A 22,866-nucleotide genomic window follows, 5' to 3' on the forward strand; every position below is an offset into this window, starting at 1 on the left:
GTTGGTTGTGAAGTAAGGTGACAAACACCATGGATATGATCAGAAACTAGAAAATAAACTTTCCCACAGACAGTTCAATTTTTCATCAGCCTCAGATCATGTGTGAAGTTACATACATTCAAAGTCAAGTAAACTCAGTTCAATCTCCTAACAGTACACCATTATCCAACAAGTAGTACATGCTTGGAAAGTAACAGGACAATGCGACTCTAAAGTGAAAAGTATAGGACAAGGTCCTCAATGTACCTATTTATTCATAAATGGCAATTAAAAAGAACATTCGTGATTAAACATAGTTAGTCAAACTTTAAAAAAAAAAAATACCAGAGCACTGGCCATGTAACAGCCCTACTTGCCTGCAAATGACACTGCTCATGAAAAAGAGATGTTATTAATATGCCCGAGTGCTGGCCCCGCTCCTGGGCCAGGGTGTTGCCCATGTTTTGCAGTCCCTGTGCATATGTTGTGGCCCATATTAGGCATTACAATGTGCTTCTTTCATTGAGTTGTACCTTCAATTTATGGATGTTTCTGGTGACTTCTTAAAGGAAATAGTAAATGAATGAACACGCCAATTTCACTTCCTTAAACTTAAAACACCCATTGCTTTAGTCAAAGAATGATTTGTGACGATGGATTCCTGTCAACTCGTTGTTGATGCGGTTAGGGAGAACGTAAGGGGCACTGTTGTGCAATAGTGCTGTTTTTTCCCCTATTCTTTCTTAATTTAGTGTTTTTCCCAGTGGTATGGCAATTCGAAAGGGTGTTCGGACAAAATATTGAGTCAAAAATATCAAGTTGCACAAACACTGATTGTTTAAAATTGTGACACAGAAATATCATGTGCAAAAATATTGTTGACAAAAATATTAATTTTTTAAGGTAAGAAATATCGTTTTTTAAGTTTCTTTTTGTGTTTAATAATATTTTAATTGTGTATGTGTTATGTTATTTGTGTAATTGTTGTTCATGTTTTTTAATATAGTTTGTCATTTTAAGTAATTTATATTTTCAATATAAATGTAAAATAGTAATTTATAGTGTTGTAGCGGGTTGTGAGCTTTGTAGAGATGCAGGCTGAGAAGTTAATTAAGTCAGTGCATCCAAGAAAGGCTTTGTTAACTCTGCACCCATGACAATATTATGTTGCAGTCACAGAGGCAAAGTATTTTGCCTCATTAACAGGGGGCCAGGCCCCATGCTAATGAGGGAATGGCCCTCATAACAGGGCAGGCTTTATCAGTTCACTAGCACTAACTGTATTACAGAAGCATCAGGTATCCCTTCTGTAATACTGTGGTACCCCAAGGGCTCAGAAAATGGGCCCACACGCTCTTTGCACCCCCAGGGGGCTGAATGTAATACAGCCCCTGGTTGGATTGGAACCTTCTCAAAAAACATTTCTTCTATGTATTCTCTGGAAAAGTGGGCAGTGCTGACAGACTGAAGAAGAACAAGCCTTCTTAGACTTAAACTACACTTGTAGAAGTTCTCACACTAGAGCATCTTTGTAACTTCTATTTCATATTAGTAGGTGAAACCACTTTCTCAGGGTGTCTTTCCTGGACTGGTAGTGTGGTTTAGCGCAGGTCTCCTATGTTTAATATTTTGTCAGAGGTATTTCTATGATAATTTTACAGTTTACACATATTTGTATTTGTCACAGTGCTATCTATGTCATTTAATACCATTCATGATGGGGTCCTAAAGTCAGTTCATAGGGACATGTCTTCTGAAGAATGGTACACTTATCTCTTGGAGCAATTGGTGGTAGGTGACTCTTAAGTCTCCAAGGTCATATAGGTACCAGGCATGCCCAAAGAGTTCAGAATATTTGCCCCCAACAGCAGAGATGCATGTCAGTATGGCAGACCAGCAACTTTGATGATCTAGCCTGAGTAACAAATGCTAATTCCAGAAGAGTGCACAAGTGAGGGAGAACAGTTCTCGTCTTCCACACAGCAGGGGTCTCGGTTATCCTCTTTCACCAAAGATAATAGGACCCAACATAGCAGAGATTATGGAAATGTTTTATTTTCATGCATCAATAGTCAATTCTACAACAGAGCACTACTCATCATTCCCTCAGCTGATGCCCACCAACTTTTATAAATACAGACTTCACCAAATCTTCATAGACTTGTTCTGCTGCTGCTCACTAATTGTACAGTTGAAGAAAATACGGATTGCCATTATCTGATGCAAGGTTGGTGAATGAAGGATGCAGAAACTACACAAACAAAACTAAAACAAATTAAGAATCTGCAATGTGTTTTGAACATGTTATGTTATGTCTATTTGTAAAGCATGCTAATCACCTAAGAGGGTATCCAGGAACTTGAGCAGGAGTGAAGGAGTATGGTCCCCACAAGGTTAATCGAATAGTCATATCTTCAGCTTCTTGCAGAACTCAAGAAGTGAGGAGGAGGGTCTGATGTGCTGTGGGATTTTGTTCATTGGTGTGATATAGGAGAATAAACACCCTCCTTCTCTGCTTTCATGAATGCAGGCAGTATGTGAGAGTGAGGGTGAGACTGAACGTGGTTTATGGCTGGCTGGTGAAAGTGAATTCCACGATTCAGTGAGGCTGATCCAGTGATGTGCAAGGCTTTGTATGTGAGCATGAGAAGTCTGCATTGGCTGTGTTTGTTGATGGGGAGCCAGTGGAGTGCTCTGAGGTGAGATGTTGGTGCGGTGTTGTAGTTTGAGGATACATGTTGTGGCAGCATTCTGCATGGTTTGTAGTCTGTGTGTGAGCTGCTTGGAGATCCCGGTTGGAGAGTGTTGCTGCAGTTGAGTCTGCTTGTGATGAGTGCATGCTTGTTGATTCGTCTGGCATTCTGTGGCAGCCACTTGAAGATCTTTCGTAGCTTGAGTAGGATGTGGAAACAGGCAGCACTCACTGCATTGACTTGTGCTGTCATGTTCATCTTGTCGTTCAGGGTGATCCTCAGGTAGGTGGGTGTGGTGTTGGTCCTGGCTCAATCGGCCACCAGGTGGCATCGGAAGGAGAGGTCTTATTTTTGAAGACCAGTACTTCCGTCTTGTCACAGTTAAGCTTCAAAGAGTTGATTCTCATCCATTCTGCTACCATGGTCATACAGTCGGTTAAGTTGTTTCTGGTGGTGTTAGTTTTGTCTGTCTTGGAGAGGATAAGTTGGGTGTCGTCAGCGTAGGAGATGATGTGGATAACATGGTAGCCAATAGTGGTGGTGAGACTTGTCATGTTGATATTGAACAGGGTAGGGCTGAGGGACAATCCCTGGGGAACTCCACAGATCAGGTTCTTGGTCTCCGATAGGAAGGGTGGCAGTCTGACTCTTTGGGTTCTTCTTGTGATGAAGGAGCAGATCCATTTAAATGCAGGTCTCTGGCCGCAGATGTAATCAAATCTTCTGTTGGGTGAGACTATGTTGAATGCCGCAGAGAGGTCAAGAAAGATGAGGGCCACTGTCTCTCTTCGGTCCAGGATGGTCCGTATGTAGTCGGTGGCTGCAATGAGAGCTGTTTCCGAGCTGTGACCTTTTCTGAATCCTGATTGAGTATTGTCCGGTGGTGTAGTTTGAGGTTGATTGTCAGTTGCTTGTTCATGGGTTTCACTATCACTTTGGCTTGGAGCATGAGGATCAGGCGGAAGTTGCTCAGTTGGTTCGACCGACAGTTTCTTGAGGAGGGCATTGACTGCTGCATGCTTCCAATCTTCAGAGAATGTGGCGGATGTGATGAAGGGCACAGATCTGCTAGGGTCCTAGGAAGATGGACTTCATGATCTTCGTTGAGTCTTCTCTGGTGAGAGTGTCCGATTTGTTAATGTGGTCATCTTGGTAGGTGATGGACAGGTTGGTGATAAGATCGCCAGGGCATGGCTGGTGTACAAATTGCTGCTGTAGATGCTTGCGGTTTTATTGTGAGAAAATGTGATAGGTCGTCGGAGTTCTTGAGAGGGGTGATGCTGTTGATGGAGGCAGGGGGTGTGCTGAAGTACTTGACTATCAAGAAGATCTCTATGCAGCTGTTGGCATTCCCTTTGATGCGTTCAGCTAATGCTCTTTTCTTGGTGTTGGTGTCTCTCGATTGTTGGTGGTAGTGCCTGAGGGCAGCCTTGTAGATGGTTCTGTTGGTGGCTTAGAGGCTGGCTCTCCATTTTCTTTCTAGTTTTTTGAAATGCTGTTTGGCATCTCGAAGGTCCTCTGTGTACCAGCTGGCTTCGTGGTTGGTTCTTCTTTGGTTGTTGTGCTTGATGGGTGTGAAGAGAATCTGCACAGTTCCTGCTCCACTTGTTGAAGTTGGTGATGTCTTTATTGAGGTTGGCCGTGGGGTTAGGTTGATCCGTGCTGAGGATGTTGAGCCAATCAGCTACTGCATTTTTGCCCCAGTTAAGGCAAGGTAGGCTGGCACTGGTGGGTGTGTTGAATTGTGCTGTGTTGATTTGGAAGTGGATGATGGAGTGGTCAGTCCATGTGAGCGATGACGCGGAGCTTGAGGCTGTTGTTAGTGGTGAAGATGGGGTCTGGTGTGTGTCCTGCGATGTGTGTTGGTTCTCTGATGAGCTGGGTTAGTCCAATGTTGCTCAGGCTTTCAAGTAGTGCTGTGTAGAAGTGGTCGGTTCTGTGTTCTAAGTGGAAGTTGATGTCACTGAGGAGTATGGAGGCTCTGGATTCGAGGTGAGGGGGCGATGAAATCAGTGATTGTTGAAAGTGGCTCATGGTCCTGGTGGCTGGTAGACAAGGGTTCCATTTAGGGTGAAGTTTTCAGAGTTGCAGCTTGAAGTACAGGTGTTCCATTAAGGGGGTGGTGCCTTCTGTGGACGTTGAGTGCTTGATGGAGTTTTTGTAGATGATTTTGAGTTCTCCTCCTGGCTTGGGAGAGCGTTCCTGTTGTGCGATCTTGTAGCCCGCTGGAATCGCTGTGGCGATGGCAGATGCCAACGTGGAGTTGAGCCAGGTTTCCATGAGGAAGAGGAGGTCCAGTGGGTTACTGCTCTGCAGGTCCCAGATTTCAGTTGCATGCCTGCTGAGAGATCATGTGTTGAGTAGATTGTATGCAAGTGAGTGATGTGGTGTAGGTTGCCAAAGCAGGTGCTGTTGGGTGGGGTATTGATGGTGTCACTGGTGCTTGTGAGGGATGTGTGGGTAGACTGCCAAAGGGGAACTGGCAGTGGGGGCAGGTGAAGGCCCTTACTTTGGTGTGTGCCACTGCAGCAATGGTGGTAGAGGCATTCCAGTTGAGAGACCGGTTGAGCGCTGCAGAGTATCGCTGGGACGCGATCCAACCAGGGTTCCTGGCACTGGGTGCGGTACAGGCACATACAGGTGCAGATTGGCTTGCGTTCGGCACCTTTGGCACGCCGGTGACATGCCCTCTGCGTGAAGCCACACAGCGGCCACCATTAAATAGGTCCTAGGAGAATGAGGACTGAAGGGGCGGGGCAGCGGAGGCACGGACATACGGGGTGAGAGAACGTTACAGGAAGAGCGAGTAAGGTGCGGGGAAGGTGGGAGAAATGCATGGGGTGGGGGGGCTGTAGGGAGCCCGACAGAGGTGGCAAAAGGTCAGAAACGATGTGAAAAGTCCTTAAATGAATGCACACAGCACAATGCAAAAGGGTTGAAAAGAGAACTGGAGCAAAAGCACAAAGACAAATGAAAGCTCACTACAGAGGAATAAGAGAGTATATAAATCAAAGGAAAGGGCATTAAAGAGTGAGAAAGCACAAAAACGAATGAAACAAACACTTCTAGAGTACAACCATATCTATGCATAAAGTACGTCACTGCTTACACTTCCCTACATTAACAGACCCTTAGGTGGCTTCCCTTCTGGAGCTTGATAAAATCCCTCATATTTGCAACTCTACTACTCTGGGACAAAATTCCTTTTTTAGTATTAACCAATCAATTGCATATTACATTTCCATGGTTTCAGTTGCTTCTAAAAGACTCCACATATCCATATTATACTTACATTTCTTAAGCAGCAGTCTTTTATAAGAGATGCACTTTCAATAATTTGATTTGCTATGATTTTCTGCTGCTCTGCACTCTTCTGGCTCACTTTCTTCTTCATTATTCGCTTGATGTATTCTTTAACCAAATAAAGGTGGATATTCTCCATAATTTCCTGGGCATAAGCAAAAAGCAATACAAGTTTTGAGTTAAATTTGTCATTAATGCATACTTATTTTTGTAAAATAAAAGAATATTATCAAAAATAATTTATGTGCATATGGTCTATTGAATAAATATTTTAGATGTCTGAAATGATTTACTCGGCCTCCTCTGCAGTAAATGTTCTAATAAGACATATTGACACATTTGTGGATGTAAGCCATCTCAGTGCATCCTATTGAGCACTTTTTCAGTAATACCGATCTAAAATGCTATGGCTCTCCCAGCTGGCGGAACTGTCTGAGATAATTCCACTTACTTGAATAGGGTATTTAAATGTGTTTAAATCCTCCCATCCCTTCTCAGCTTTCTTATTAATACATTTAAGCAATTGCACCTACAGTGTTTAGTGTTGCATCTCAGCATGTATTTACTGAACAAGCAAAGCATGGTTTAAGGACGTTCAGTTTTATTCTTTCACATCTTTGCTACATTTGCACATTACTTTCAAAGCCAATAATGTATAAAAATCCATCCAATATCTGAATAGTTATCATACAACAAATGTATCACTCATTTACCTGGTAGTAGCAGACTTTAAGAGTCTTGAATTTAAGCATGTAGGTTTCTGATATCTTAATAATTTGGACCATAGTTCCATGGCTGCATAGCCCATTCTTCTGTGACAGCTTTCTGAAACTAGGCTGGGGAGAAAAGACAAACTATAAACATCAAATTTAAATGTACAATAAATAAAAACAACACAATGAACTTTGCACCTACTACGATGGAACGCATATTTTTTAAAGAAAACATGAGGACGCTCACGGGCAGCCATGCGCTCTACAAATCTGTAAAATAAATAAATAAATAAATGAGCCATCTTTTTGTTCAGCAGACGCATAATGGTTGCCCTTTTAGACATCAGTTTGCTTTGACGCAGTAGCTATTACTTGTGCTCTCTCTCATAACTCTACAACCACCATGAAGTTAATTTGATATGTCCTAGACAACTGTAATTAATTTGTTGAGTCTATGTCTGGTTATCTCACCCTACATTGAGGACGTCTGTCAGATGGTGTCAATTTATGATTTCAAAATGCGGACGGAAGATTAATTTCTTCGGCAAAAGTATTGATTGACTTGTTTTAGTGCTAGATCCTTTTTGACTGGTGGATGGCCTAAGCCACAATCTTGGGCTCAATCTCCTTCCTTCATGTGTCTTCCCTTGTTTCTCTATTTCAAGCGGATCACTGTAGGAACCTGTTTCTTACTCAATGTAAAATTAAGGTTCCTGTTAGGACCTCGTCTTTCTGGCCACAGATAGTCTCAGGGGAATCCTTATGCTTATTTCAGTTTTTTGGTTGTGCTCTTACGAACAAGACCTCACATGCTTCTTCTGGGGACTGGCCTGCAGCTCAGGCCTCCCTTCCAAAGCTGAGCCAAAGACCCCTTATTGACATCTGATAACCTCTGTGGACAGGAGAGAGCAACATTGCTGAAGACAGCAATCCCTCACAGTGAGGAAGTGGGCGGCCTGATAAAGCAAGGGGGGGTGTTCGTGAAAGAAGATATGAAGGAATTACTGAATTAGAAATTGAGTGGGTCAGAAAGAATAAGAGTTTTATTTGGCCTCGTGCCTTAATATGGCATCAGGGTGCTCTGCACCATAGCTAAATTCAAAAGAGGCTGCTGATGACAATTCTGGAGCTCAGATAGTAGAAAGAACATGTCTAGAATGAGATCATTTTTAATACTGAGGGCTTCATTTTGTTATAGAAGGTTGGTAATCAACTTATGCACAAAATGATGGGTAAGAGATTGCTAGGTTTGTGTCTTCATCATTGCAAAGGCGGTACTATCGGCTGCCACTTTCCAGAAAGATGGAGTGTTTAGTAGTAGGAGTATGAACCTAGTTTGATCTTAATAACCACATTTACTCTTAAGACACAATGGTTGTAAAAACCTTTGATTTTCTCAAAGTCGACAAATCTGATTCACTACAGAGTTGCTTAAATGAACATTTATATCCCGTATTTACTTCATCTATATTTAATTATCAGAAATGCTTGTCTTAAGGAAATTTGACTCCTGTGATGTGAAGATTTTTCATTTATTTTAGAATGGGAAGATTAAATAAAAAATGTAATTCAGGAACCACGCTGACTATTTACTTGCCCAGCGCTCATGGAATCGCCAAAACAATTTGTGCTTCCTGCATTTGTATTTAAAAAAATGCAGACATGCAACCAAAACTATTCAGATTTCGTATGAGATTGACTCAGTCAACATATGTTTTAATCTTTATCCATGTTCTAAATTATTTTGATCTTAATAGAGTGTTTTGCAGCTGATTGTAATGGTATTTCAGGTTCTGTTGAAGCTGAACGCTCTTATTGATCTAAATAAATAAAGAAATATAAATTATCTAAAGGTATTCCATATCTATTTGGAAGACATATGTGAATTTCAGCGTGTATGTTTGTTCTCTTTCACACTCAGGAGTAGCCTTGCTGTGGGACTTTGTATCTATTGTAAGGTGTTCAAGGTAAGTCTTTGTGGGTTGAGGTAGATCTGTTCAATTTTTTCACGGTGATGATGGACACCAAAGTAGCGTGCTATCATTATCAAGGGTGCAGGAACTTGAAGAAACAGAGGAGAAGCGGTTGGAGAACCAATTGGAAAAAGCACAATTAGACAGCAATCAGGTGCTGGGAGTCAAAGCCGCAAAACAGTAGTATGATGGGAAATAGGTAAGAAGAATAGCTGCAATTTGTTGCTGGTGCTCATGGCAGGGACATACAAAGCCTTAATTTAGCTTTCTTAGTTTCGAATATCAGATCTAGGGGCAGATGTATCAAGGGAATTTTTAGTCGCAAATGCTACGACTCGCAAAAAAGCAGCGTTTGCGACTAAAAATTCACTAAATGGAATGTATGAAGAAAAATGTATAGCAAAATTAAGGAATCGCAAAATTTGTGATTCCTTAATTTTGCGTAAGCATGTAAGGTATCGCAAATTGCGATTCCTAAAATGCTATGCATCAAACATTTCAATTTAGCGATTTTTCCTTAAGAAATCGCAAATTACCACCAACTCCAAGTTGGTGGTAATTTGCGAATTCTTTTACAAATGCACTTTTATGCATTTGTGAAGGTGCAATGTGGCACACATACATGCCCTTAGGGCATGTATGTGCGCCATATGCGCACACATGTGAATTTCAGGGGTGCAGCAGGGTGTCCTTAGGACACCCTTGCACCCTTGAAATTATTCTCAATTTGCGATTTTCAAATCGCGAATCGCAAATTGAGAATAACTTCCCATTCATTCCTATGGGCCTCCTGGTCCATAGAAATGAATGGGAAATAATTCCTTAATTGCGAATTCGCAATTTGCTATTTGCAATTAAGGAATAATAATAAATCGCAAATAAATTGCGATTTTTTTAGATACATACCGTTTTGCAATTCTCAAATAGAGATTCTCAAAAAATCGCTATTTGAGAATCGCAAATAGGTATTTTGATACATCTGCCCCCCAACCATTAAAAATATTTGTAAGAGAACTGTGCATACTGGATACCATTAAACAACCCAGTTCCGCCAGCAGCTTATCAATCACACTGAAAATCATCGTTCTGACAGCTCCGTAAAAAAAATTGTTTTATCAATTCATATTTTTGATATTCAAGTAAAGGCATGAGAGAAAAGTGCATATATGTGCATATTATGCACTATACTTAATGTCGTAAAGTTGTGCTACTTTGGTTCCATTTCTATTTGAGTAATCAGCACTATTTTGTGGTTGCAGTAAACAATGATGCCTGTTTTTCTGAGTGTGTGTGTGTGTGTGTGTGTGACGTAGGGTGTGTGAGACGGTGTGTGTGTGTATGTGTGGGCCACGAGCATTGTTATACAGTGTGGTAGTGAGGAAACTGGTCCAGAACACGTGGACAGAAGGTAGTCGGTGAAAAAGCTAAGACTGGTGAATGTCATGTTTGTGACATGCTAACCGTGGAGTTCACACCTGTAACCAGCCATTCGTTAGCCAAACATATCTAATAAATATACACATATCATGAAATAGCATAAACTGATGCAGTGGTGACTTTTGAGTAGGTTGCATCAAACATTATACACACCTGCAACTCTTCAAACAAGTCTTCAAGCAATGTGTCAAATCCAATCCTCTCAATTTTGCGCAATGTATCATGCAATTTAGATTTAACTTCGTCTTCCAAATGGTGTTTTTCAAGACTTCTGATATACTCTCTGGAACGTGATGCAAAAGGTTGTTTCATCATTACAGGTATAAACTACATATTGCTAAATCAACAGCAACAGGAAAACTGCATGAAAAAGTATTTATGTTTTACGGAATCATGGTTAAATGGTAGCAATAAGGTAAATTATTGGTTCTAAAGATGTTAGTCGATGTAGGCAACATTATAAAAATAACACACATGAATTTCACAATTATGGAGTTCACCCTGCAAATCATAATTTCATACAAATAATTGTAAACAAAAAAATTAATTCAACCAGCTTCAGAATCTGACATGACGCCTTATTAAAAGATGTTACAATTTTTAAGTGAAAGTTGCAAGTGCAAAGAAAATGTTCTGTATCTGAAATGATTTAGTAAAGTTGCGTGCCAGCACATTTCTAACGTTAGTGCAAATGAGATTTTGATAAAATTCCGAAAGTGACACTTCACAAAAAGGTATTCTTGGAGAGCTGTCTGGACACGTCTCACAAATCCACAACCATCTGTGAGCATTGGTGCATATAGAACGTGCCTTTGGGCTTCGTCCATGCTACAACGAAGCATCTCTCGACAGGTCACATTAATTTGTGCTACCTCTAGATTGGGGCAAGTAAATGAAAGTACACCGCAGACGAGCGATCCCTACACTACAAGTGCTGATTAACGTACTGCTTATGTTTACGAATGGGGATCTAATGCAGTTGTTTTCACCTCTTTCACAAGTGTGAAAATAGATGTTAGTGACAGTCCAAAATGATAATTTCAACTGCAATACCTATTGTCTGTCGCCAGGAGGCCGTCACTTCCCTTATCAGAGTAGAATGGAGTAGTCTACAAGGGCACAATAATACACAAATGCATTTTGGACACCTATGTTCAGCTAAGGAGTGTAAAGGGTATGATCTCCGGGTGCAAACTCAATTTTGCAATTCGCAAAATGTGAGTTTGCACATGTAAATTGATTTACTCATATGAAATATTACACCACTAAGTACATCTGCTCTGGGTGGCAGGGAGAGTGTTTTCCGTAGTGGGAATGCCATTGAACTTTGGGCAACACTCTCACATTTGTTTCTTTGAAGGGTATTTGCGTTTCCCAAAGCACATGCTCACCCTGAATACACTTGGGCATTTATCCTGGACAAGGATCCCAACAGGGCGTAGCTATAAGTAGTGCAGTAGGTGCATTGGCACCAGAGCCCAGATGTTTGAAGGCCCAGTTATGATTGTCTCTTACTTTGTAACTGCAAAGGAGCGGCTTTTAGCTTGCTCGTTTTAAGGTCCATAGCACCCTTGCAATGCCACTGAAGTAACTCCAAGTCCAGGGTGAGAGTCTTAAGGGCATAACCACAAAATTAGTCGGGATATTGGGAAACAGAGTTCGCCCAAAGGGAAAAACATTTTCTTTGTGGAGTAAAAAAGTTAGCTTGGGCGAATGTGCCGTGGTTAAGTATCTACACATGCATAATTGTATAACTTGCGCAGTTTGTTGTGTAAACACTAACACACCTGGAATTATTTCAGAATTCCAAAAATATGTAAATGTGTAAAAATGAGTCAATCTACTTCACACATAGGTATCAGGCTCAAACTGTGTCTAGACAGGATAGGGTTGGCGCGCACTGACGCAGCACAAGGCATCTTCAGAATGGACTTCTCTTCTCAATGAATCAGGTACCTAGGAATTATGTCTCTCTCTGAAGATCTACATAGAGAGTGGAGATTATGCTCCTATGTCTTCACTCTGCTTTTGTTCCTCTGTGGGTTATTACTACAGTAACTTCTGTTAGGATATGAAACTTCACCGGATCCAACAGGAAAGGAATTTGGGGAAACCACTCAATATCACTTTCATTTTACGGAAAAGTTGACGGTCTGTGCAGATGTGATAATGAGTTAATGGCGGACGGCCTGGAGGACAAACCAGTCGACCAGTGACAAATGGTTTGTGTTGGAAACTTCAGCGGATCAAACAGGAAAGGAATTTGGTAGAGAAAACACTGAATATCACTGTTATTTTAAAGAATGGCTGAAGGTCCGTGTAGATGTGATACTGAGTTAATGGGGGATGGCCTGGGGGACATTCCAGTTGACCAGCAACAAATGGTTGGGCTTGATCCTGTTGCTGGAATATGAGTTAATGCACATCTGCTGGACAGAGGAAATGTCAGTTGATTCAGTTTCCGTTTTGGAAATGCCTATTGGTATAATTATTTGTGCCACTAGGTTTTAGTAAACTGTGAATATACCCATAACAGCATCTGCAGAAACCATTTGCACCTTCTCATATCAGGGTCACCACCTCACTGCAGGTCAACAAGCACACAGTCTCCAGTCCTGAACTGTAAACTTGCAAATAATTGTTCTCAGATGTGTGTGCAATTCCATGGAATCAAAACAAGAATACAACATCCAGAATTAATTTAGTTATCAAATGAAAATTCAGGAATGAAAGCAGTATACGTAATGACCTGGAGAGAGGTGGTCTCCCGTACGCAAATGGAATTTCAGACACAACCATACAGCCCTAAGGGTAGATCTAAAGAAATTGTTGGTAATATTTTCATTTATTTGCAGAAATTTTTCTAGCTTTGGTACATACGAATTTTTGGCTGGAAAGTACATTTACAAAATCAAATTACCCATTACATTATTTTCTGCACCTAAAGAATTCAACAGAGCTTGCTTTTCACATGCAAATGGAGAGACTCTAAAAATTACAGAGAGCAACGTTTGCGGTGATATTTTTCCTTCTATGCAGGCATTCCGCGCCATCACATTCGATCCCGTGCTATACCTAATGCTTTTGAATGTCAATTTAACAAGCTGGTACAGCTAGTAAGAACGCTAATCTCTCACGAATATGTGTAGATTGCTGCTTGCTATTTGAACAATGACCTGCCAGTTAACCGTGGTATGGACAGATTTTTGATACTCTTATCTTACATTTTAGGTATGAAGAAGATGTAAAGAAAACAGGCAAGTGAAAGTCAGTGATTGCGGAAAAGTACTATTTTGGGGTATAGTGAAAAAAAATGGGTAGGAAGGATTGGCAAAGGGAGGGGCAATGGAAGCAAGGTGAGGGGTAATAAGGTAGAATGAGCTGATTATTTTTTTTAAATACCGTAGTTGTGAACAGCATTTGAGATGAGAGTTGTGATGGGAGGGGTATGAGAACGTGGATTTTATAGTGGTGACAGGGACATGGGCAGTGGGGCACAGCCAGTGGCAAAGGACAAGATGGAAAAGGCAGAGAGGTTTCCGAAATTCCAGCTAAACAAGGCAATACCAGAGGGGGAATAAAGCGGGATTCTGTCCAGGAAAGATTTAAAACTAAGGAAGCACCTTCCTACATAGGATAGATATCACAGCGGGGAAAAAAGGGGGAAATGAAAAAAAGACGAGGAAGCATGGTAGACTCCCAGTGGATTTATGGTACATATACGGAGGGTTGTTTCACTCATTCTGACACCCTGCCAAGCCCTATCTGTTAGTCACAATTTTTAGGTCACCTAAAAAATATATATAAAATGTTTATATTTTCAATGACAATTTAGTTCACCCCAAGTTTTAGTTATCAGGTAATTGGATGAAACAGAAGAATGCAGACACCGACCTGACCATCAGCAGTCAAAGGTCCTGGCTAGCAAAGTGAGTGAATAGTTTAGCATTTAGCCGTGTGCTACCTATAAACTCGTATACAAAAGTGTTCCTTTTCAGCTAAGTCTTCCTATACCATGCAATCAAAAATGGATTTATGCAGTGAAACTTACCTATAGTTGTCACAGCTATTGATATTGGCAATCACAATGGGCAGAAAATATTTGTGCTTCTTGTTCGCCTCTATAAATTCTTCAAACTTTGCCTTATATCTGGTAAAGGAATTGAACATATGTATTAACATTTGGTCCATTAACTTAAGATTTCCTGTTCTTAAGGAGTATTTCGCAAAATCACACATTGCATGATTAATTCTTGTGTATGAGGACATTGACTTTCAGAAGGAAAACAGCTTGGATGTGGTGAAATATTGATATATAGACAGCAACGGCGATGCAGAATTTATCCTGTATTATTTATATAGATGGACATAGGCCTTCAGGATATACAAGACAAAGAGTGAGTGAGTGAATGAGTGAGTGAGTGAGTATTGTCCAAAACTAAAGGCCGAGTAATCAACATCCAGTTGATGCGAAATGCTTTCCTCAACATTTAAATCTGTTTTATTTTATGACTCAATAGGGGCCTGATTTATCAAAGGTTTTACCTTTCTGTGTCTATGTGGAAATGTGTTTATACATAAAGGCATAGGTGAGATTTTTCTGCAACTCAAAGCAATAGAACACAGGAGTTTGTTTTATTGTGGCCAAACACTAGTAGATGATTGGACATTTTCTTAGAAAGGCAGACAACAGCAGGCTAATAGGAGTAGTAGTGTACTCCGAGGGCTTGTCTCCCCAAAAGAAATGTAGCCAATGTCTTTGTTGCTAGGAAAGAGGAATGAGAGGTCAGCACTTTTAGCATTTAAATTTATCAACTAACTCCCTTTCAGAAAACATTCATGTGAAGAAAAATACGGTACATTCTAAAAATTAGTGTATACCAGGAGCTCATTGTGATTTTTCTAAATGATCACCGGGCACCAACCATGATCCCTTTTCTTGTCTACAAGCATGTTTCTAATAGAAACACACTGTGGAGGAAAAGAAACTCTGGCGAGTGCTACTTGGTCAGACAAAATAGACAACTGCACCCCTAGGGCCAGAGGCCAGAGTTTCAGAAGGTTCAGATGTAACTCTCTTAAACACAAACAATTTGTATCAGTTTTAGCAACAGAGGATTTCTGGAGGTGCAGAATCTGTTGTGCAGTGTGAGCCTTGTGACCGTCCAGAATAAAACTTTTTGGCTACAGTAGAGAGACAAGAAGGAAGCATGATCTGTGAAGTAGACGTTGTGGTAGGCCTAGCGTCTGTCATTCCAGACATGATGCTGGGCTGTGAGGTGGCAGGAATGTTGGTACCTGTTCTGAAAGTGAATGTTTTGGCCATTCTTCTTCTGTGATAGGCTTTATGGAAGTTAGATCTGAAAGTGTTCCTAGAAAAACCTGCTTTGATATTGGGCCTTCTAGTAAACAAAACTGTCCTGCCCAGGGACACAGATCCTATTGCTATCCCTAAGAAAAGTCTGCTTCTCTGGCAACCTGCAGAAATATGTTTCTGTCATCTCCAACACGTATGTAGTGCGAGCATTGAGTGTAGAATTTTAGGATAGACTAGAGGGACACAAAGGTGAAAACTAGCACGACCTGCTACCATTCCAGGAACAACACTTGGGTTGTGAGATGACAGCATATATTTTGAATGTTTCATGGTGTTCTTCTATGCCTCTCCAGAATCTTCAATGGGAGTATCCTGTGAAGCTTTTCCTATTTTGTTTTGTGCTATTGGGTCTCCTAAAAATGTGACCTGCCTACAGGTATGGCCCAACTGCTGTGTGATGAAAAACCTACCTTCTGATTACTTTCTATTTACAGGACATTTTCACTCCTCCTTAACATCCAGGACCTGTAGGCATGGATGTGCAAAGTCCTACCTCAATAAAGGGAACAAATTACATTTTTCTACATTAAGTGGTCATACCTTTTTAGAAATGTGGCAAGTTGTTGTACCAGTAGAGGCAAGAGCTGTTTAGCAAGCTGAAGAGACACTTTATTAGCTCCTTCCATTTGTCCATAGAGCATCTACAAGAAAATGGAATCACATTCACATTTAACTCTTAAGATGTTGGCTCAGATGAAATCCATAAGCATTTCTTAAAATACTGTGTAACAAGCGATCAGCAGCACAATGGACCGGTTAAGGCACTGTGGTAAATTCAATCCGACCAGGAGGTGCTTGACCAATGGGAAAATCTAATTCAACTTTGTCAAAGTTCTGGTGCATCACAAGAGAATGCTGAAAGTTGTCTTATTGCAATACACGTTATAGAAAACAGCCATCCTAAAAATCAAACTTGCTGATTGTGCACTATGCAAATGACAATTAACAATAAAACGTTTAAATATATTAGAAATCAATTTAAAGAAAGCTGACCAGCTTTCCCTACACATTTGATTACAGTCCAACATTTAGAAACAGACTATATGTTTATATAGGTATTTATCATTTAACTATCTTTAGCGACTATTAGGAATATTTGGTTACGGCTCTCCTTTGTGTGGTTCTCGTGAGCCAGCCATGTTTTGATTGATGTGCCTCACTTGGACAATATTAGAGGCAACAGGGAGGCCAAACGTGAGCTCCACATCACTACTCTTTGCAAGTAAAGAAATCCAAACAATTGTACCCATACATGGCTGAAATTCTAAAAATCACCTTCGAAGTTCGGAGAAGTTGACACACTGTTCACTTGATCCCATTTACATTTCGTGGGAGAATGTTTCTCAATAAATGATAGCGTTGGTGAGAGAACTTAATCCTAATAGACATTTTTTCAACGTTTTGCTTCCACCGATCTCATTTTAATTGATGTCTTCTCTCACAATTTGTTTTTCTCAAAAGCTTTGCCTACTTTGTGAAGTTCAGAAGGATTCCAAACTTTAAAAACAAAAATCAAATTTGTGGAGGAAAATATTTTCCCCACCGCACACTCCTTCATCAAGGGTCACATGATCATAATCATTAAGCTTAATTTTATTGTAGTTAATTCACATCCCCCAGACTACAAAAGGCCAAAATCTCAGTGTTTTTAGCAAAAAAGTTGTTTCAGTTACGGTTAAATATTTTTTTCAAGTAATTCATTTCACATTGGGAACTTCTAATATTACCTGAATTATATCGAAGGGCAGTTCACTGTGATAGACCATATTCAATAGTGTTGGTAGTTTCTCTTCTGTCCAAAATTTAGCTTCATAGTCTAAGCTTTTTTTCATTAGATCTTCGACTAATGACTTTATGGATGTAAACAAAAAAAAATGTCAGGTTAGCATGTGTTAGCACAATAAAAGACACAACTGGTCATGTAGAAACTCTCACTGTAATCTTTCTTACAATGGTAAGACACTTATCATGACTTACCAAACACACTTCACACTAGTCTTGAAAAAAATGACACTAAAATGCACATATAGTCATTAGTTTGTTAATGTGTCATGCAGGTTAATAGTAACACAAGCTCCCTAATTTGACTTTTGGCAAATAATGAACATGAGATAGCGGAGTTGATCAAGTGCCTGCTGCAGAAATCTTGTTGAAATATTAACGTTTAAATCTCCATTTTATGATTCAATTGTTAATAGAGGAACGGCCTTTGAGTGGGTCATGGTAAGGTCTATTATTAAAAGCATGGACACAATCCATTTAATACTTTATTTAATATACCAAGGCCATGATTATGAGTCAGGCAGGGTGGAATTACGATATGGAAACCTGCTGTGCCTGATCATGAGTGCATCAGTCTTCCCGCACCCAGTTTTCCTGGGTGTTGGAACACGAACCGATTTTACTGAGTGGTAATTCCGCCTAGTAAAATGACGTGAAGCTTTGACACCAGCCACAGCCAGCATTCTGTATCCTTATTTCACCCTTTATTTTTACTACATTACCGATATTCAAATTTAAACTTGAACTCTTTTTATTTGCAAATCATATTTTGGCCTATTTTCCAGTCGATAATTGTATGCAAAATTAGTCTTTAACAGACTCTTTTATTCCACTTCCTCATTTTGTTAATGCATAAAGGGGTAAGAATAATAATCAAGGCCAAGTACTACTTTCAATCCTGCACTTCGTATTTTAGTTCTCACAAGTAGAACTGTAATAGCACTGTGTCAACCTAATTATTAAATTACATGTCAGACAGAAGTGAATTCAATTTCCAAATTGTAAGGCTGTGTCTTTCTTATAGTCCTTTCATCCACAAACATATGGTGGAATCCATTGAGGGAAGTCCTGGAGGAAGGGGTGGGATGTCATTTGACCCTGGAACAACATGGCATCTGACAGACAGCAGCTTTCCGATATTAATGTATTAACAGTATTATGTATATTGGCAACCATGATCCCTTGTGGTCAGGATTCTTTATAAAACTTGGACACATACAGTGTATACCTGTGGCAGTGGAAAGCAAAAGAGAAGACAGAGGAAGATTCCACTGGTGATTTGGTTGACGCATGGTCAGTCCAAGATGGGATAATAAGTTGTTGGATGATGGCTTGGCATTGTGGAAAGGGCTAGCAAGTAAAATGCTGTTATATGACAGACGGTTGGATCTAGCCAAGGCATAAGGGAGTCCACACATTCTTTAGGTTTACATGGCATGCATTTTAAGGGCCTTCTTATGTCTACACACTCGAGGTAATGGGAACTGCAGAGGGGGCAGGGTTAATGCAGATTATAGGTGGAATCCTGAGGTTTTCCTGTGAAATGAGCAATTTCCAAACTACATTAGTAACATCTGGTCCGCTTATCTGGGTAACTCCTAATTTTGCCCCAGACTTTTATCTGGAGTTTTTGGCCTCTACTGTCTGCATTGATTAAAAGCGGCCAGTCATAATGGCAGCTAAAGTGTTTCTCTCACTTAGTCCTTTACACAGCCTGGATATACTGGGGTAACAATAGTGTTCAATTTTGGGGAATATGACTTTTGTTGAAAAATCGTATGGTAAATGTCAGTGCTCCAGCAATATCTGGTATCTAATTATATTACTAATTCAAAACATGTTTGTTGCATACCCAGGACAGCAGTAGATCATTGTTATAGCAAACGAATTGTGTTTGTGAATTCTGGAACAAATGGTGACAAACTCAAAATAAGTGATTACTGTGAGCTGAATCTGAGTGCATGGCACCTCTTTGGCTTATACTAAAGGTGGGCCACCTCTCTGTAGGTATCAATATTTTAAAAAAAATGTTATCGCTCTTCAGGAGAATTTCATTTAAGATACCAATGAAAATTCCTGAAATCAGATCTCTATGAGGGCATTTTCTGCAAATGGATGGTCAGTTTAGAATGGGTGGTTAAAGTCAGAAGGGGTTATTAAAGTCCCAAATTTATAACTGAGGTAATTCCAGGTCCAAATTCATAATAGGCCATAGATCTAACTGGTTTTTGTTGTGCTCTAACTTTCCTGAGAGTACCCAGCTAATTTGGGTTTTAGGCCATTCGCCTTACCAGCTCTAAACAATTAGAACCCCGCTGCCTACACTCTGATTCACTAAAGAACAGAATCCATTCAAAATCACTCTCAGGTAACTTCCACTCCAACCTGAAAGATGCCAAAGTACTATCACTGTACCCTATAAAAGGATTCGCCTCATATCACTGACTACCTGAACTCAAAGTTTAAAGGTAGCACCACCCAATCACGCTCTTATCTCCCAGTTAATTTTACCACGTACCATTTAAGTTTTATGAATCATCTGTTGTTATTTTCCATAACATCTATGTACAACATTTACGGTCAATAAATGAAAAACAAGGAATAGTCGAAGCTTTCATCACAAATTCGGGGAGCACTCTAATTTACATTTCCATTTTTTTTGCATCCTAGACAGGGGGGCGAGTTGCATCTCACAATAAATGGACTATCCTGTGTTTAACGCAAAACCCAGTGGTCTACATTCTTAAGGCACAGAACAGGATGCCTAATCAATAATTGGTACTCAACCATTTGAAAGAGATCATTCCAACACCTTCCTACCTTCTCTATTTCCATGTAAATCATCTAGGTCAGCAGTTCTTAACCTGTGGTCAAATGACCTCTAGGAGTCTGTGTGGCCTACTCTGGGGATCCCGAACTGTGTTAAAAAACTAAATAATATTACAATTAATTCATTTATATAAAGAACCCAAATTGAAAATGTGAAAACATTTTCTATATTTCATTGTGGATTAAACTAAATATTTCAAGATTTGAACATGTGTTTGATATAGGCTTGTTTTTTTATTTTTGTGTATTGTTTTGAAGTTCAAATCATAGAAATTGCTTGGTTCAGGGGTCCCCAGCTTCCAATGATAACTGAATGGGGGCCCTCAGATTCTAGTAATGATTCAGTGGGGGCCACAAAAGTCAAAAGGTTCAGAACGACTGCTCCTATTACAAAGATGCCTGAAAGCATCAACAGTAATATTGATAAACAGGTCAATTGTTCTCAATTCCATCTTGCTGAAGCCTTCCTTTTGATGTAGGAAGTTTGATGCTTTTTCAGAATGCAGTCTGGCTCTGATACTGGGGACATGCTGCTCATGTCCTGCACTCCAGTAGCCTCCACCAGCTGCGACCGGTAGTGGGAGTACCGGCCGGGGGGTGACGTGGGGAGTGGGAGGGGCAGGGTGGGGGGTAGTAATGTATGGATTACCGACCTTAACAGGTAAGTAAACATATGAATAAATAAAACGAATTTTGTTGCGTGCACTGCATTACCAAATGCGATGCAGTGCGCGCAACGAAATTCGTTTGACGGCACACTATCTTTTGCATATAAGAATGCTTGGTATTTTTCTATAAACCCCATAAGAATTATATTTAATTAATGTCACATATTCATCTCAGGAGTCACTAGACACAAGGCCCCCTGGTTTCATGAGGATTGTGAACAAATCACGTTTCATAAACAATATTCCAAAAAAGAACAAAAAAATAACACCAGTGTGTCATGTAAACATTCACTGCATAAATATAAAATGAATAGACTTACCACAACACTTAAAGCATACTGTATTTCAAGATCTAAAATCTTTTCTAGTGGTAGAAGGGGTCCTATTTTCTCCCAGCTCACATTGTGAACTAAATCAGGGTGCTTCATTATTTCACTGGAAAGGAAACATAATCATAGTTGCATATTTAATTAGGTGAAATACATAACTTATGAAGCAGTATGCATTAGAACTGAGAGTATGCCACTCACTACAGTATGTCTGCAATGCCAACGGCCTATAGTTCTTTAAAATTCAAACAATTTACAGTATAGATTTTGAGTGTAAGCTCTTCTGTATAGAACGATACATGTTAGCTCAAGGTAAAAATTCCAAAGTGTTTATTTAACTTATGCCAACAAAGTATATCTATTCCAAGACTGCCCAAAATGGCCCTGTAGCTATAAATCTGTTGTTCCTGGCACTAGCCTCACTCCTGATATTATTTAGTGTCAGCGCTTGACAGAAAACACATTTATTGTTGCCTTCCTACCTGGCCTACTGATCATTAAGTCTTCTGATTGACAGGCAATCTAAGTGATCTCAGTCAATTACTATATGAAGGCCTCTTGGTTCTTCATACAACTCATCTGGTGGAGGGAGATGATTGGCATTCTTTAGGGGCTCAGCACCCAGAACTTTAGAATTCCCTCAAGTTAACCAACTTTGAGAAGGTCAGATGACATTTGAGAAAGGAACGGCTCATTGCGTGGAGCTATGTGTTAATCGGGAGCCTAAAGGGGAACATGACAGTGGAGGTAGGCAGATGGTCTGAGAAATTCTTGGTGTTTTGGGGTGCTATTGATTTTCACAAGTTTGTCTTTTGGGATGGGGGAACTTTGACATCCCTAACTTCAGATTGGGAAGGGAAATATAAGGCTGGTTGTCCAATGGATGAGTGTTAGATATGATCAGCGAGGTGTTTTTCATTTGAGAAGTAAAAAAATGTAGTTTTGTTTCGGAGGTTGCTTCAGCAGTATGATTGGTAATGTGATTGGTGAACTGATGCTGTCTTCATCAGCTTTAAATAAGATCCTGAATTTGGGCAATGCCAATGGTGTACATTTGCATTGCCAAATATATCAGGAATATGGGCTGATTGTTTATGACTTGCATTTGATTTTATCTTAGGCTTCTACTTGCATTATTGATCTGTGAACCATATATTAGTTGAGCTCTCTTGCACTGAAGATGGTGAACAGGCAGCAATAACAAGTTTTCAGGGAAGTTTTGAAGTCTAAAAGGCTTTGTTTTTGCAATTTTCCAAGTAGCTTTTGATGTGGTCAAGAAATATAATATTGAGAAATGGTGTTAAACTTTCAGCAAAATATAATTTAGGGTAGCTGGTGAAATACAATTTTTCTTTCATAGATCATGGAGGACATAGATGTGAGATATAATAGATTCTGTTGTTTTTAGGGGCTGTTTGGGGATTTTGAAAGTGGAGAAGGCTGTAGATTTGTTTTGTTTTTTGCCTGAAATATTATTTTTGTAAATGATAGGTAGGCCTCCTCCTGTTGAGTTTTGCCTAGCCATTATTTGTTTTCGTCAGCCCATTCTGATGTTAAGGGAGTAATAATTTAACAAAAATCTTTGAATTACATGATGTCAAGATCACTGTGGTGGGCATCAGCTGATCTGCTGTTGTGACTCATGTATTCGGGGCTGGACTTGTGACTTATTTATTATCAGGTTTTGTGTCTTGATAGGAGCTATTCTTCTAACATTTGAGCTTGGGAGGAGTTCTTTTGGGAGAGGTTCTTGAAAACGTTAGAAGCGGCTTCTCTCTGTGAT

At 40.0% G+C, this 22,866-nt stretch overlaps 1 protein-coding gene across 1 annotated transcript in view; it reads right to left on the reverse strand.

The window, feature by feature from the left end:
* The window catches only part of TNFAIP2 (TNF alpha induced protein 2), a 357,846-nt gene that overhangs the window by 324,252 nt on the left and 10,728 nt on the right, over positions 1–22,866 (reverse strand). Inside the window, exons 4-10 of the mRNA XM_078660233.1 lie at positions 21,075–21,189; positions 17,203–17,325; positions 16,016–16,116; positions 14,150–14,248; positions 10,252–10,381; positions 6,689–6,811; positions 5,965–6,120 (exon numbers count right to left, since the gene is read on the reverse strand). Coding sequence (XP_078516359.1) covers positions 5,965–6,120; positions 6,689–6,811; positions 10,252–10,381; positions 14,150–14,248; positions 16,016–16,116; positions 17,203–17,325; positions 21,075–21,189 — 847 coding nt within the window. The remainder of the gene's footprint in view (positions 1–5,964; positions 6,121–6,688; positions 6,812–10,251; positions 10,382–14,149; positions 14,249–16,015; positions 16,117–17,202; positions 17,326–21,074; positions 21,190–22,866) is intronic.

The sequence above is a fragment of the Lissotriton helveticus genome, chromosome 9, assembly GCF_964261635.1.
Source record: "Lissotriton helveticus chromosome 9, aLisHel1.1, whole genome shotgun sequence".
Classification (NCBI taxonomy): domain Eukaryota; kingdom Metazoa; phylum Chordata; class Amphibia; order Caudata; family Salamandridae; genus Lissotriton; species Lissotriton helveticus.